The 14,208-nt window shown below is 49.1% G+C and overlaps 1 protein-coding gene across 3 annotated transcripts in view; it reads left to right on the top strand.

Annotated features, from left to right (window-relative positions):
* The first annotated feature begins 1,500 nt into the window (after positions 1-1,500).
* slc37a1 (solute carrier family 37 member 1) overlaps positions 1,501-14,208 on the top strand; it is a 161,241-nt gene continuing 148,533 nt past the window's right edge. The window contains exons 1-3 of one of the 3 annotated variants that reach the window (XM_070893262.1): positions 1,501-1,647; positions 3,897-4,066; positions 6,830-7,049. In XM_070893262.1, coding sequence (XP_070749363.1) covers positions 6,994-7,049 — 56 coding nt within the window. In that variant the 5' untranslated portion in view covers positions 1,501-1,647; positions 3,897-4,066; positions 6,830-6,993. Of the gene's footprint in view, positions 1,648-3,728; positions 3,789-3,896; positions 4,067-6,829; positions 7,050-14,208 lie in introns of those variants that run through there. The other 2 variants (XM_070893263.1, XM_070893264.1) reach the window with 2 other exon arrangements.

Genomic DNA, 14,208 nt, shown 5'->3' on the forward strand with positions numbered 1-14,208 from the left:
TGATAGACTGCAAGACATAGACAGGCTCGACACACACGGTATATGAAATTTAACGCAGAAAAGTGTGAAATGAGACATTTGGTAGAAAGAATGAGGAGAGGAAATATAAACTAAAGGGTACAATCCTAAAGGGGATGCATGAACAAAGAGACCGGGGGTATATGTGCACAAATCATTGAAAGTGGCAGGGCAGGTTGAGAAAATGGTTAACAAAGCTTACGGGACCCTGGGCTTCATAAATAGAGGCATAGAGTACAAAAGCAAGGAAGTTATGATGAACCTTTATAAAACACTGGTTCAGCCTCAACTGGAGTATTGTGTCCAATTCTGGGCACCGCACTTTAGGAAGGATGTGACGGCCTTAGAGAGGGTGCAGAAAAGATTTACAAGAATGGTTCCAGGGATGAGGGACTTCAGTTTCGTGGATAGACTGGAGAAGCTGGGGTTGTTCTCCTTAGAGCAGAGAAGGTTGAGAGGAGATTTGATCGAGGTGTTCAAAATCATGAGGGATCTAGTCAGAGTAGAAAGAGAGAAAACTGTTCCCATTGGCGGAAAGGGTCAAGAACCAGAGGACACAGATTTAAGGTGATTGGCAGAAGCACCAAAAGTGACACAAGGAAAAACTTTTTTTAAGCAGCGAGTGGTTAGGATCTGGAAAGCACTGCCCGAGAGGGTGGTGGAGGCAGATTCAATCGTGGCTTTCACAAGGGAGTTAGGTAAGTACCTGAAGGAGAAAATATGCAGGGCTCAGGGGAAAGAGTGGGGTGGTGGGACTGGCTGAGAGCCAGCACGGGCTTGTGGTCTACAGGGCAGTAGTGATACCCGCCCTCCTATATGGCTCAGAGACGTGAACCATATACAGCAAATACCTCAAAGTGCTGGAGAGGTACCACCAACGATGATAGATGTACCGATGTCAGTGTTCTCGCTCAGGCCAACATTCCCAGCATCGAAGCACTGAGCACACTTGACCAGCTCCGTTGGGCGGGCCACATCGTCTGCATGCCAGACACGAGACTTCCTAAACAAGCGCTCTACTCGGAACTCCAACATGGCAAACGAGCCCCAGGTGGGCAGAGGAAATGTTTCAAGGACATCCTCAAAGCCTCCCTGATAAAGTGCAATATCCCCACCGACACCTGGGAGGCAAAAGACTGCCCTAAGTGGAGGAAGACCATCCAGGAGGGCGCTGAGCACCTCGAGTCTCAACGCCGAGAGCATGCAGAAACCAAGCGCAGACAGTGGAAGGAGCGTGCGGCAAACCTGTCCCACCCACCCACCCCTTCCCTCAACGACTGTCTGTCCCACCTGTGACAGGGACTGTGGTTCAGTATTGGACTGTTCAACCACCTGAGAACTCACCGTGAGAGTGTGATGATGAATGGGCCGAATGTGAACTACAATACCCAGTGTGCGCAGCGGCCACGCATGCTCAGTGTGGACATGAGGGGGGCAGGCTGTTGCGCATGCGCAGCACCGTGGCAGCGCGGAAACCAGTGCACCTGCTGCGTGAGGCGGAGGCGCCGGTCCCGGACACCCCAGATACTGGACAGCCCGCACATCCCGGACACCGGACAGTCTACAGCCTGGACATCCCGGACACCGGACAGCGCAGGTACCGGACAGCCCACACCCGGGACACTGCGGGTAGGCTCCGGTTCCCGCTTCCCACAGGCGGCTCTCCCATCCCGGCCCGGCCCCCGGGTGTCGGTGTCCCGGGCGGCTGTCCCTGGGCCCGGGCCGGTGCGGGCACCGGGCGGGCGGCGGTTGCTGTTCAAACTTTCCGCGCGGTGGGTGAGACGGGGTCAGGGGTCGGCTCCCTGTGGGTGGGATATTGGTGAGTAAACTGGGCACCGGGATCGACCCTCGCCCCACAGGGCGGGCACCGGGATCGACCCTCCCCCCCCACAGGGTGGGCATCAGGATCGACCCTCCCCCCCCCCCCCCACAGGGCGGGCACCGGGATCAACCCTCCCCCCACCCCCCGACAAGGCGGGCACTGGGATCGACCCTCCCCCCCACAGGGCGGGCACTGGGATCGACCCTCCCCTGACAGGGCGGGCACCGGGATCGACCCTCCCCCCCAACAGGGCAGGCACTGGGATCGCCCCCCCCCTCCCCCAAGGGCGGGCACCGGGATCGCCCCTCCCCCAAGGGCGGGCACCGGGATCGCCCCTCCCCCACAGGGCGGGCACCGGGATCGCCCCTCCCCCACCCCCCCACAGGGTGGGCACCGGGATCGCCCCTCCCCCACCCCCCCACAGGGCGGGCACTGGGATCGCCCACCCCCCCACAAGGCGGGCATCAGGATCGACCCTCCCCCCCACAGGGCGGGCACAGGGATTGACCCTCCCCCCACAAGGCGGACACCGGGATCGACCCTCTCCTCTCCCCACCCCACAGGGCGGGCACCGGGACCGACCCTCTCTCCCCACCCCACAGGGCGGGCACCGGGATCGACCCTCCCCCCAACCCCCCACAGGGCGGGCACCGGGATTGACCTCCCCCCCCCCCTGCAGGGCGGGCACTGGGATCGACCCTCCCCGCAGGGCGGGCACTGGGATTTACCCCAGTAGGGTAGTCATTGGGACTCTCAGGGCGGGCACCAGGATCGATCCCAGTGCTGGGTCCCAGGTTATTGAATTCAGGTGCCTAACATCATGGGTACAGGGACCACTGCAGAAGTTATAGGAGCCAACAGTACTGGAAATGGGAGCTCACAGCAGCGAGTTCCCTGTAATGGGTACTGGGATCACACCACACGTGGTGCAGTAGCCCACCCACCTGGAGCCACCTTGCCCGGTATGGGACCCGAATGGCCCCCTCCACTGCTATCAGATCCACTGTGCCAGGCATTTTACGCAGCATTACATCGGATAGACAGCACAGAAACAGGCCATTCAGCCCAACCAGTTCATGCCGGTGTTTATGCTCCACTCGAGCCTCCTTCTGTCTTTCCTCATCTAAATCTATCAGCATAACCCTCTATTCCATTCTCCCCCATATGCTTGTCCAGCCTCCCCTTAAATGCATCGATACTATCTGCCACATTTATGTGACCTCTTTATTTTTCTTACCAAAATGTAAGACCTCACATTTATCTGTGTTGAACTACATTTGCCAATTATATTTTGCAAGTTTATTAATGTCCTCCTGTAATTTGTTGCAGTCTTCCTCAGTACTGACTATCTCCCCCGCCCCCCCCCCCCCAATTTGGTGTCATCCGCAAATTTAGAAATTGTGTTTTTGATTCCAAAGTCTAAATCATTTATATAAATTGTGAACAGCGGTGCTCCCAGCACTGACCCAGCTACCTTTTATCCCTACTCTCTGCTTTCTGCCTTGCAGCCAGCCAGCTAGCTATCCATTCTGCTACTTGTCCCCTGACTCTGTATTCTCTGCCCTTATTCATTAGTCTATTATGTGGTGCGTTATTGAAGGCCTTTTTAAAAAAAATCCAGATAAATTACATATACAAGTTGAACCTTCCTTACCAGCACTTCCTTCTCCTGTACCATTCCCGGCCATCGGGTGGCACATGCGCATAACTGCGACATGAACAAATTGAAGTCCTTCCTTGCTGCCGACTCCCTCAATCGTTGGCCTGACCCCGCGATCCAGCGCCCCCTCATCCCCATGATCTCTCTGCCGCACTCCCAGCCCCAAGCCAGCCAGCCCCGATATCTCCTTGCTCAGTACCTGTACCATCCAATTTTACGTGACCACTCCTCGTCTGGAAAAATCCCTTATCCAGAACAGGCTAGGTCCCGAGGGTTCAAGATAAAGAGGTTCAACCTATACTGCATTACCCTTTGTCCACTCTCTGCGTTTCCGCTTCAAAAAATTTTACTTTTGTAAATTAAAATCATACCATTTCTTTTGTCTGCTTGGATTAGATATTTGGTAAAAGTGAGGGGATGAGGCTGAGTCCTGGGAAGCAGACAGAAATATTCATCCATTCCATAAAGCAACTGAACATTTGCCACAAAGCGTAGAATTCTTTGCCAATTTCTGCACCACTTTCGGAAGCAATCTGCGATCACAAGACACGCTGGGGGCTTGCACAGTGAGTACTCGTTAGGGGACCAAAGTGTTTAATGTTAAAATAAAATGTGATCTGATTGGTTCTGTGTTGTATGTAATTGTGGTGCAGCTTCTTGTGATCAGACTGAATGGTCACATTGTCCATCAGCTGTTCCACTTGCTCCTGGGGTGAGTTCAGTTTCCTTGTATGTGTATTGAGATCGGGGAATTGGTGGGATGTGTTTGTGGAGTGCTGCATGTTATTTCTGATGTGTCTACAAAATAGCAACCAACCAGAAATGTGGGTCTGTCCGCATTGGGATTTCCCACATTGTCTGTCGATATTGTTCTTGGTGACATCCAGGAGCCTGGTATTGCAAACGGGAAATTCATAATCCCAGTTCCAGCTCTGCTGCTGTTACTATTTTGACTCCAGAATGTGATAACAGAATCACCCTCTCCCTTTTGAGCGGTTGAAGGTGGGGATCACTAAATTTCAAAAAGGAGATTTGAGAAGAGGGGCTGAAGAGAAGCACAGCCACAAAGGTACCCCAGTTGTGACAGTTTGAAACCGTGGATAATTTGTTGGTAATGCCATGCTTTGAATAGACTGATGAGTTTATCCAGTATCAGATTTGATGTCCCTTCATTTCTGTGGGAGCGTCCTTGAGTGGATAGTAGAGGGGAGCAGACCGTTTTGCCCGTTTAACTTGGTAGATATAGGATCGTTCCCCTGTCGCCAGCCTTGAATGACCTTTTATCAGAATGGTGTGATCATTGTTCGAGCTGTGACTGTGGTTTCCCATTAGAAACATAGAAACATAGAAATTTACGGCGCAGAAGGAGGCCATTTCAGCTCATCGTGTCTGTGCCGGCCGACAAAGAGCCGCACGGCCCTCGGTCAGCAGCCCTGAAGGTTACATATAAACCTATGAACAATGAACAAAGGCGGAAAGGTAAAGAGCACCCAGCTCAACCAGTCCGCCCCACACAACTGCAACACCCCTTACACTGAAACATTCTACACTCCACCCCAACCGGAGCCATGTGATCTCCTGGGAGAGGCAAAAACCAGATTAAAAACCCAGGCCAATTTGGGGATAAAAGTCTGGGGAAGTTCCTCTCTGACCTATCCAGGCTATCAAAACTAGTCCAGGAGATCACCCTGGCCGTATTCAATTCCCTGCAGTACTTGCCATCATATCTGCACCGGCCAACAAGAGGTTATCCAGTCTAATCCCAATTACCAGCTCGAGGTCTGCAACTGTTATGTATTGTCCAGGTACATTAAATGTATAAGTACAATGGTGCGCCATAGAGGGTGCTGTGGTGGGAGACCTGAAAGTACCTGCAAGACAAAGTATAAAAGGCTGCCCACCACACCTGAGAGGCACTCTGGAGTTACACAATAAAGGACCAAGGTCACAGCAGTTACTACAACACCAGACTGCGTGGAGTCAGTGATTTGAGTGCTGCATACACTACAGTAACCCTGCAGGTTACTGCACTTTAAGTGCCCATCCAACCATCTCTTAAAAGTGGTGAGGGTTTCTGCATCCACCACTCTTCCAGGCAGCGAGTTCCATATCCCCACAACCCTCTGCGTAAAGAAGCCCCCCCTCAAATCCCCATTGGCCCTCAGTAAGTACGTCACTCAGCATGGAATTGAGCAGGAACGAATCACGGAGCTCTGGTCTGTGCTGAGTTAACAGGTCTCAGCAGAGCAGCAACAGCAGAGGTGCCTGCCCCAATTGGAATTAGTACCCCATGGGTAGGCATCAGGAAAATCAGGCTCCTGACCCTGACTGCTACACATTGGCTCCTTGCAGCAGAGTGTGTGTATGTGTGGTACCAGATCAGGCTGGGTTACAGCACCCCCTTCCCCCACAGGTCAATATCCTGTCAATGCCCACATGTGAAGAATGGTTTTCTGCAAGATCCTGCAAATCTATTGGAAGGCTGGACGCACCAACATCAGTGTTCTCGCTCAGGCCAACATCCCCAGCATCGAAGCACTGATCACACTCGACCAGCTCCGTTGGCTGGGCCACATCGTCCGCATGCCCGACACGAGACTCCCTAAGCAAGCGTTCTACTTGGAACTCCTACACGGCAAGCGAGCCCCAGGTGGACAGAAGAAACGTTTCAAGGGCGCCCTCAAAGCCTCCCTGATAAAGTGCAACACCCCCACTGACACCTGGGAATCCCTGATCCGAGACTGCCCAAAGTGGAGGAAGAACATCCAGAAGGGCGCTGAGCACCTCGAGTCTCGTCGCTGAGAGCAGGCAGAAACCAAGCGCAGGCAGCGGAAGAAGCGTGCGGCAAACCAGTCCCACCCACCCTTTCCTTCAACGACTGTCTGCCCCACCTGTGACAGAGACTGTAATTCCTGTATTGGACTGTACAGCCACCTGAGAACTCACTTTTAGAGTGGAAGCATGTCTTCCTTGATTTCGAGGGACTGCCTATGATGATGATGATGATGTAAAGAATGGTGACTGGGGTGTGGCTAGCACACATGAAACTTGTATCAGCAGAAAGGAACGTCCTTGGAGTAAAGGAATGGAGATGACAATAGAGAACCAGTGTGAATAGCTACTCCCAGTATGTTCATGTATCAGTGATGTGTTCGAGTGACAGTGAGGCTGTGACTCAGGCGCTGTGCTACTCCCAGTATGTTCATGTATCAGTGATGTGTTCGAGTGACAGTGAGGCTGTGACTCAGGCGCTGTCATTGCTGATAGTTTCAGCGAGTGCTTTTTATGATCTGATCTATAATAAATATAAATTATCTGTTTTTCTTGAGTATTCACTGAGAAGAGGACTGCGAGAGGAACAGAGGGATGCCGGTTGCTATCGCCAGGCCTTCACTTGAATAGACTGAGAAATACTTGAAGCCAAGAACCACCTGCTTTATAACCAAAGGTGAAACTTTTACTGCAACGGGAATTCAGAAGTCGAGAGCAATCAATGGCACCACTTCCCCTAGGAATTCGCTTTATAACATCATTTACACAGGACCAATGGTAAGCTCAGCTTGATTAGCGCGTTGCTGTGTTTTGTAATCACTTCCTGTTGTGTGTTGTGGTAATACGTTAATTGAAGCTTGTCTGTTTTGGAATCTTGCATCATCGCTATGCAGTGTTTACTTGTTCTTTTTGCCCTGTTCTGATCATGCCAGCTATGTGTGATTAAAATATCATTAGTAAATAGACACTCCTGGAGTTGTGTGAACGAAGAGATTGTTATCAGTGGCACTGCTGAATAGTGGAGTTGGCTTTAATTTCTGCGGTTTGGTGCAGTTTAGAATTGGACCGAACTGGGTTAGTTTAGCAAATAACTTGTGTAAACGTGCTTCTCTTTAAATTCTGTAGTAATGCTACTCCCTGGCTAACATTGTGTAATGCTGGGTGTGCACAGGGCAGTTCTAACTTGGCAGTGTTCTGTCTGATGGTTTCTGAACATGTCTTTTCTATTCATTCTTTCAGTAGTTCCTCTCAGTGGTGCACAATTCCCCAGCGGAGAGGCTGAATAGCTCATCTGTTCCTAGATTCTTCCTGCTTCTGGATGTGAGTGGGAGCCTCAGGCTTGAACACACACTATCCCATCCGTGGCAGACTGCCAGCATGCAGGCCTGAGAAGGGCAACTGTATGTGGGGTTTAATCCTGTCAGTGTCTGTGAGAAAAAATAGACAGACATTTCTTCCAATAAATTTCAATAGCTCACACAGCAGAAAAATTATGCTGAAGACATCTAGCAGTAATTGATGGTGCAACAGTCATCATCGATAAAAGGGAAAGTAAGTGTAAGGTTGGTATGCTCATAATAAAGGATGAAACTGAATACTGTGTGCAGTGAGGAAGTGTGACCTTAGCTCCTTTAATAAGACTCCAGAGTGCAGGTACCTCGTGGGTGGCCTGCTTATATACCGTGCTCCCAAGGGATGCTGGGATCCCTTGGGACTCCAACAGATCGGCCCTCTGGTGGTCAGGTGTTACACCGGTTACAAGGGGTTAAATACATCATAAAGGTGAGTACTTTATGTTCAAAGTATTCAGTTTGCAGAAACTAATGTATTAAAATCTGGGAAACTAGGCTAGTGCAGTAGGTTATAGCGTTCCAAAGATTGTGTTGCCTACCAGGGTTCAGGATATCTCCCCGTAGCTGGAGAAGAACTTGGAGTGGGAGGGGGAGGATCCAGTTGTTGTGGTCCATGCAGGAACCAACAATATAGGTAGAACTAGGAATGAGGTTCTCCTGAGAGAGTTTGAAGAGCTAGGATCCAAATTAAAAAGCAGAACCTCAAAGGTAATAATCTCTGGATTGTTACCTGAGCCACGCGCAAATTGACATAGGGACAAACCAATTCGAGGTTTAAATGCGTGGTTCAAAGAGCAGTGTGGGAGGAAGGGGTTTCAGTTCATGGGGCACCGGTACCATTTCTAGGGAAAGAGAGAGCTGTTGTGTTGGGACCGGCTCCACTTAAACCGGGCTGGAACCCATGTCCTTGCGAAGCAAATAACTAGGGCAGTAGATAGGGCGTTAAAGTAATGGAGGGTGGGGGGGAGGGAAGTTCCAGGAAAGAGTAAATTTAAAAGCAGTGAGAAATGTCAAGGCTCGAGAGCAGAGCAGAGTTTTGGGTAAAAATAAGCAGGAAGGAACAGAGAGAGTAACAAAGGTAAATCATCATCATAGGCAGTCCCTCGGAATCGAGGAAGACTTGCTTCTACTCTTAAAATGAGTCCTTAGGTGGCTGTACAGTCCAATATGGGAACCACAGTCTCTGTCACAGGTGGAGCAGACAGTGGTTGAGGGAAGGGGTGGGTGGGTCTGGTTTGCTGTACGTTCTTTCCGCTGCCTGCGCTTAATTTCTGCATGCTCTCGGCAATGAGACTCGAGGTGCTCAGCGCCCTCCAGGATGCACTTCCTCCACTTAGGGCGGTCTTTGGCCAGGGACTCCCAGGTGTCAGGGAGGCTTTGAGGGTGTCCTTGTAACGTTTCCGCTGCCCACCTTTGGCTCGTTTGCCATGAAGGAGTTCAGAGTAGAGTGCTTGCTTTGGGAGTCCCGTATCTGGCATGCGAACTATGTGGCCTGCCCAGCAGAGCTGATCAAGTGTGGTCAGTGCTTCAGTGCTTGGGATGTTGGCCTAGTCGAGGACGCTAACGGTGCGTCTGTCCTCCAGGGGATTTGTAGAATCTTATGGAGACATCGTTGGTGGTCTTTCTCCAGCGATTTGAGGTGTCTACTGTACATGGTCCATGTTTCTGAGCCATACAGGAGGGCGGGTATTACTATAGCCCTGTAGACCATGAGCTTGGTGACAGTTTTGAGGGCCTGGTCTTCAAACACACTTTTTCTCAGGCGGCCGAAGGCTGCACTGGCGCACAGGAGGCAGTGTTGGATCTCGTCGTCAATGCCTGCTCTTGTTGATAGGAGGCTCCCGAGATAAGGGAAGTGGTCCACGTTGTCCAGGGCCGCGCCGTGGATCTTGATGACTGGGGGGCAGTGCTGTGCGGTGAGTACAGTCTGTGAAGGACCTTTGTCTTACTGATGTTTAGCGTAAGGCCCACGCTTTCGTACGCCTCAGTAAATATGTCGACTATGTCCTGGAGTTGGGAACTTAATATTCCAGGATACTTAACTTTTCAGGGGATACTTAACTTTAGAAGAGATAGGCAAATGGAAAAGGAGGAGGGGTAGCCCTGATAAAGGATGGGATTAAGACAGTAGAGAGAAAAAAATCTTAGCTCAGTAAATCAAGAAGTAGAATCAGTTTGGGTGGAGCTAAGGAACAGCAAGGGGCAGAAAACATTGGAGGGAGTTGTTTTCGGCCCCCAAACAGACGTGGTAATGTAGGGCGGTGTATAAATCAGGAAATTAGAGGCGCATGTAACAGGTAATACAATAATCATGGGGGACTTCAATCTACATATTGATTGGCAAACCAAATTTGTGGTAATAGTGTGGAGGAAAAATTCATGGAATGTATACAAGATAGTTTTCTAGATCAGTATGTTGAGGAACCAATGAGAGAACAGGCTATTTTAGATCTAGCATTGTGCAATGAGAGTTAATTAATAACCTTGTAGTAAAGGGGCCTTGAGGGTAGAGTGACCATAATATGATAGAATTTTAAACTGAGTTTGAAAGTGACTTAGTTAAATCCAAAAGGAGGGTCATAAATCTAAACCAAGCAAACTATGTAGGTATGAGGTAGATTGGGAAATTGCATTAAAAGGTATGACAGTAGACAAGCAATGGCTAGCATTTAAAGAATTAATACATAATTTACAACAAACATACATTCCTTTAAGGCACAAAAACCCCACGGGAAAAGTGGTCCAACCGTGGCTAACAAGAGAAGTTAAAGATAGTATTCGATCAAAGGAAGAGACTTATATTGTTGTCAAAAAGAGCAGTAAGCCTGAGGATTTTAGAATTCAGCAAAGGAGGATCAAGAAATTGATAACGAAAGGGAAAATTGAATATGAGAGTAAAGTAGTGAGAGACATAAAAACAGACTGTAAAAGTTTCTACAGGGGTATCCCCATCAGCACCTGGGAGTCCCTGGCCAAAGACCGCCCTAAGTGGTCCGGGAGGGCGCTGAGCACCTCGAGTCTCGTCGCCGAGAGCATGCAGAAACTTAAGCACAGGCAGCGGAAGGAGCGTGCGGCAAACCAGACTCCCCACCTACCCTTTTCTTCAACGACTGTCTGTCCCATCTGTGACAGAGACTGTAATTCCCATATTGGACTGCACAGTCACCTGAGAACTCACTTTTAGAGTGGAAGCGAGTCTTCTTCGATTTCAAAGGACTGCCATGATGATGATGAGTTATGTAAAAAGGAAAAGATTAGTGACAGTAAATGTGGGTCCCTTACAGGCTGAGACAGGAGAAATTATAATGGGGAATAAGGAAATGGCAGAGAAATTAAACAAATACTTTGTGTCTGTCTTGATCGAAGAAGACGCAAAAAACTTTGCAAAATAGTGGAGAACCAAGGGTCTAGCGAGAAAGAGGGACTAAAAGAAATCCGTATTAGTAAAACAATAGTGCTGGAGAAATGAATGGGAATGAAAGCCGATAAATCCCCTGGACCTGATGGCCAACATCCTAAGGTTTTGATAGAGGTGGCTATAGAGACAGTATCGAGGAACCAACTAGAGAGTTGGCCATCCTAGACTGGGTGATGTGTAATGAGAATGGACTAATTAGCAATCTTGTTGTGCGAGGCCCCTTGGGGAAGAGTGACCATAACATGGTAGAATTCTTTATTAAGATGGAGAGTGACACAGTTAATTCAGAAACTAGGGTCCTGAACTTAAGGAAAGGTAACTTCGATGGTTTGAGGCGTGAATTGGCTAGAATAGACTGGCAAATGATACTTAAAGGGTTGATGGTGGATAGGCAATGGCAAACATTTAAAGATCACATGGATGAACTTCAGCAATTGTACATCCCTGTCTGGAGTAAAAATAAAACTGGGAAGGTGGCTCAACCGTGGCTAACAAGGGAAATTAGGGATAGTGTTAAATCTGAGGAAGAGGCATATAAATTGGCCAGAAAAAGCAACAAACCTGAGGACTGGGAGAAATTTAGAATTCAGCAGAGGAGGACAAAGGGTTTAATTAAGAGGGGGAAAATAGAGTTTGAGAAAAAGCTTGCCGGGAACATAAAAACTGACTGCTAAAGCTTCTATAGATATGTGAAGAGAAAAAGATTAGTGAAACGAAACGTAGGTCCCTTGCAGTCAGATTCAGGTGAATTTATAATGGGGAACAAAGAAATGGCAGACCAATTGAACAAATACTTTGGTTTTGTCTTCACGAAGGAAGACACAAATAACCTTCCGGAAGTACAAGGGGACCGAGGGTCTACTGAGAAGGATGAACTGAAGGATATCCTTATTAGGCGGGAAATTGTGTTGGGGAAATTGATGGGATTGAAGGCTGATAAATCCCCGGGGTCTGATAGTCTGCATCCCAGACTACTTAAGGAAGTGGCCCTAGAAATAGTGGATGCATTGGTGATCATTTTCCAACAGTCTATCGACTCTGGATCAGTTCCTATGGACTGGAGGGTAGCTAATGTAACGCCACTTTTTAAAAAGGGAGGGAGAGAGAAAGCAGATAATTATAGACTGGTTAGCCTGACGTCAGTAGTGGGGAAAATGTTGGAATCAATTATTAAGGATGAAATAGCAGCGCATTTGGAAAGCAGTGACGGGATCCGTCCAAATCAGCATGGATTTATGAAGGGGAAATCATGCTTGATAAATCTTCTAGAATTTTTTGAGGATGTAACTAGTAGAGTGGACAAGGGAGAACTAGTGGATGTGGTGTATTTGGACTTTCAAAAGGCTTTTGACAGGTGCCACACAAGAGATTCGTGCGCAAAATTAAAGCACATGGTATTGGGAGTAATATACTGACGTGGATAGAGAACTGATTGGCAGACAAGAAGCAGAGAGTCGGGATAAACGGGTCCCTTTCAGAATGGCAGGCAGTGACTAGTGGAGTGCCGCAGGGCTCAGTGCTGGGACCCCAGCTCTTTACAATATACATCAATGATTTGGATGAAGGAATTGATTGTAATATCTCCAAATTTGCAGATGACACTAAGCTGGGTGGCGGTGTGAGCTGTGAGGGGGACGCTCGGAGGCTGCAGGGTGACTTGGACAGGTTAGGTGAGTGGGCAAATGCATGGCAGATGCAGTATAATGTGGATAAATGTGAGGTTATCCATATTGGGGGCAAAAACACGAAGACAGAATATCTGAATGGCAGCAAAGGGGAGGAGCAATGAGACCTGGGTGTCATGGTTCATCAGTCATTGAAAGTTGGCATGCAGGTACAGCAGGCGGTGAAGAAGGCAAATGGTATGTTGGCCGACATAGCTAGGGGATTTGAGTATAGGAGCAGGGAGGTCTTACTGCAGTTGTACAGGACCTTGGTGAGGCCTCATTTGGAATATTGTGTTCGGTTTTGGTCTCCTAATCTGAGGAAGGACGTTCTTGCTTATTGAGGGAGTGCAGCGAAGGTTCACCAGCCTGATTTCCGGGATGGCAGGACTGACATATGAGGAGAGACTGGATCAACTGGGCCTTTATGCATTGGAGTTTAGAAGGATGAGAGTGGATCTCATAGAAACATATAAGATTCTGATGGGACGGGACGGGACAGGTTAGATGCGGGTAGAATGTTCCCGATGTTGGGGAAGTCCAGAACCAGTGGACACAGTCTTAGGATAAGGGGTAGGCCATTTCGGACTGAGATGAGGAGAAACCTCTTCACTCAGAGGGGCCAAGTTTCGGCCTGAGTTGCTCCTGTTTTTTTGGAGCAACTGCTTTAGAATGGAGTATCTTAGAAATTGCAATTCTCGGCATTTAGTTTGCTTCAGTTCTAGTCAATTAGAAAAGTTTCAGTTTGGAACAGATTTGTTTTTTCAAAAGGGGGCGTGTCCGGCCACTTAGGCCCGTTTTGAAAGTTTAGGCAGTGAAAACATACTCCAAACTAACTTAGAATGGAGTAAGTGTAGATTTTTGTACGCTCAGAAAAACCTTGTCTGCACTTAGAAAATCAGGCGTAGGTTACAAATCAGGCGTAGGGTGTGGAGGGGGTGGGGGGGGGGAGGTGGTTTAAAGGGAAGTTTACAAACATTAAACACTTCAGTTTTACAAATAAAGAGACATCATCAATAATAAATGATAAATAGAGCAAGAAATCAACCAATAAATCAATCAAAAGAAATGAATAAAAAATAAAACAAATGTAAAAATCAATAAATAAAACATTTTCTACTTACTGACTGCAGCACCGGGAGTCCTCCAACAGCGTGCTGGGACGGCTCCCCAGTGTGTCTCTATCTCTCTGTCTGTCTGTGTCTGTGTTTCTGACAACGAGGGGGGGGGGGGGGGGAGGAGGAGGCGGAGGAGGAGGGGTGGGGAAGGGGGGGGGAGGAGGAGGAGGGAGGAGGAGGGGTGGGGGGGAGGAGGAGGAGGATGGGGGGGGAGGAGGAGGAGGATGGGGGGGGAGGAGGAGGATGGGGGGGGAGGAGGAGGAGGATGGGGGGGGGAGGAGGAGGAGGATGGGGGGGGGAGGAGGAGGAGGAGGGGGTGGGGAGGAATATGAGGAGGAGGAGGGGGTGGGGGGGAGGAGGAGGAGGAGGAGGAGGTGGGGGAGG

Source organism: Pristiophorus japonicus, chromosome 11, assembly GCF_044704955.1.
Source record: "Pristiophorus japonicus isolate sPriJap1 chromosome 11, sPriJap1.hap1, whole genome shotgun sequence".
NCBI lineage: Eukaryota > Metazoa > Chordata > Chondrichthyes > Pristiophoridae > Pristiophorus > Pristiophorus japonicus.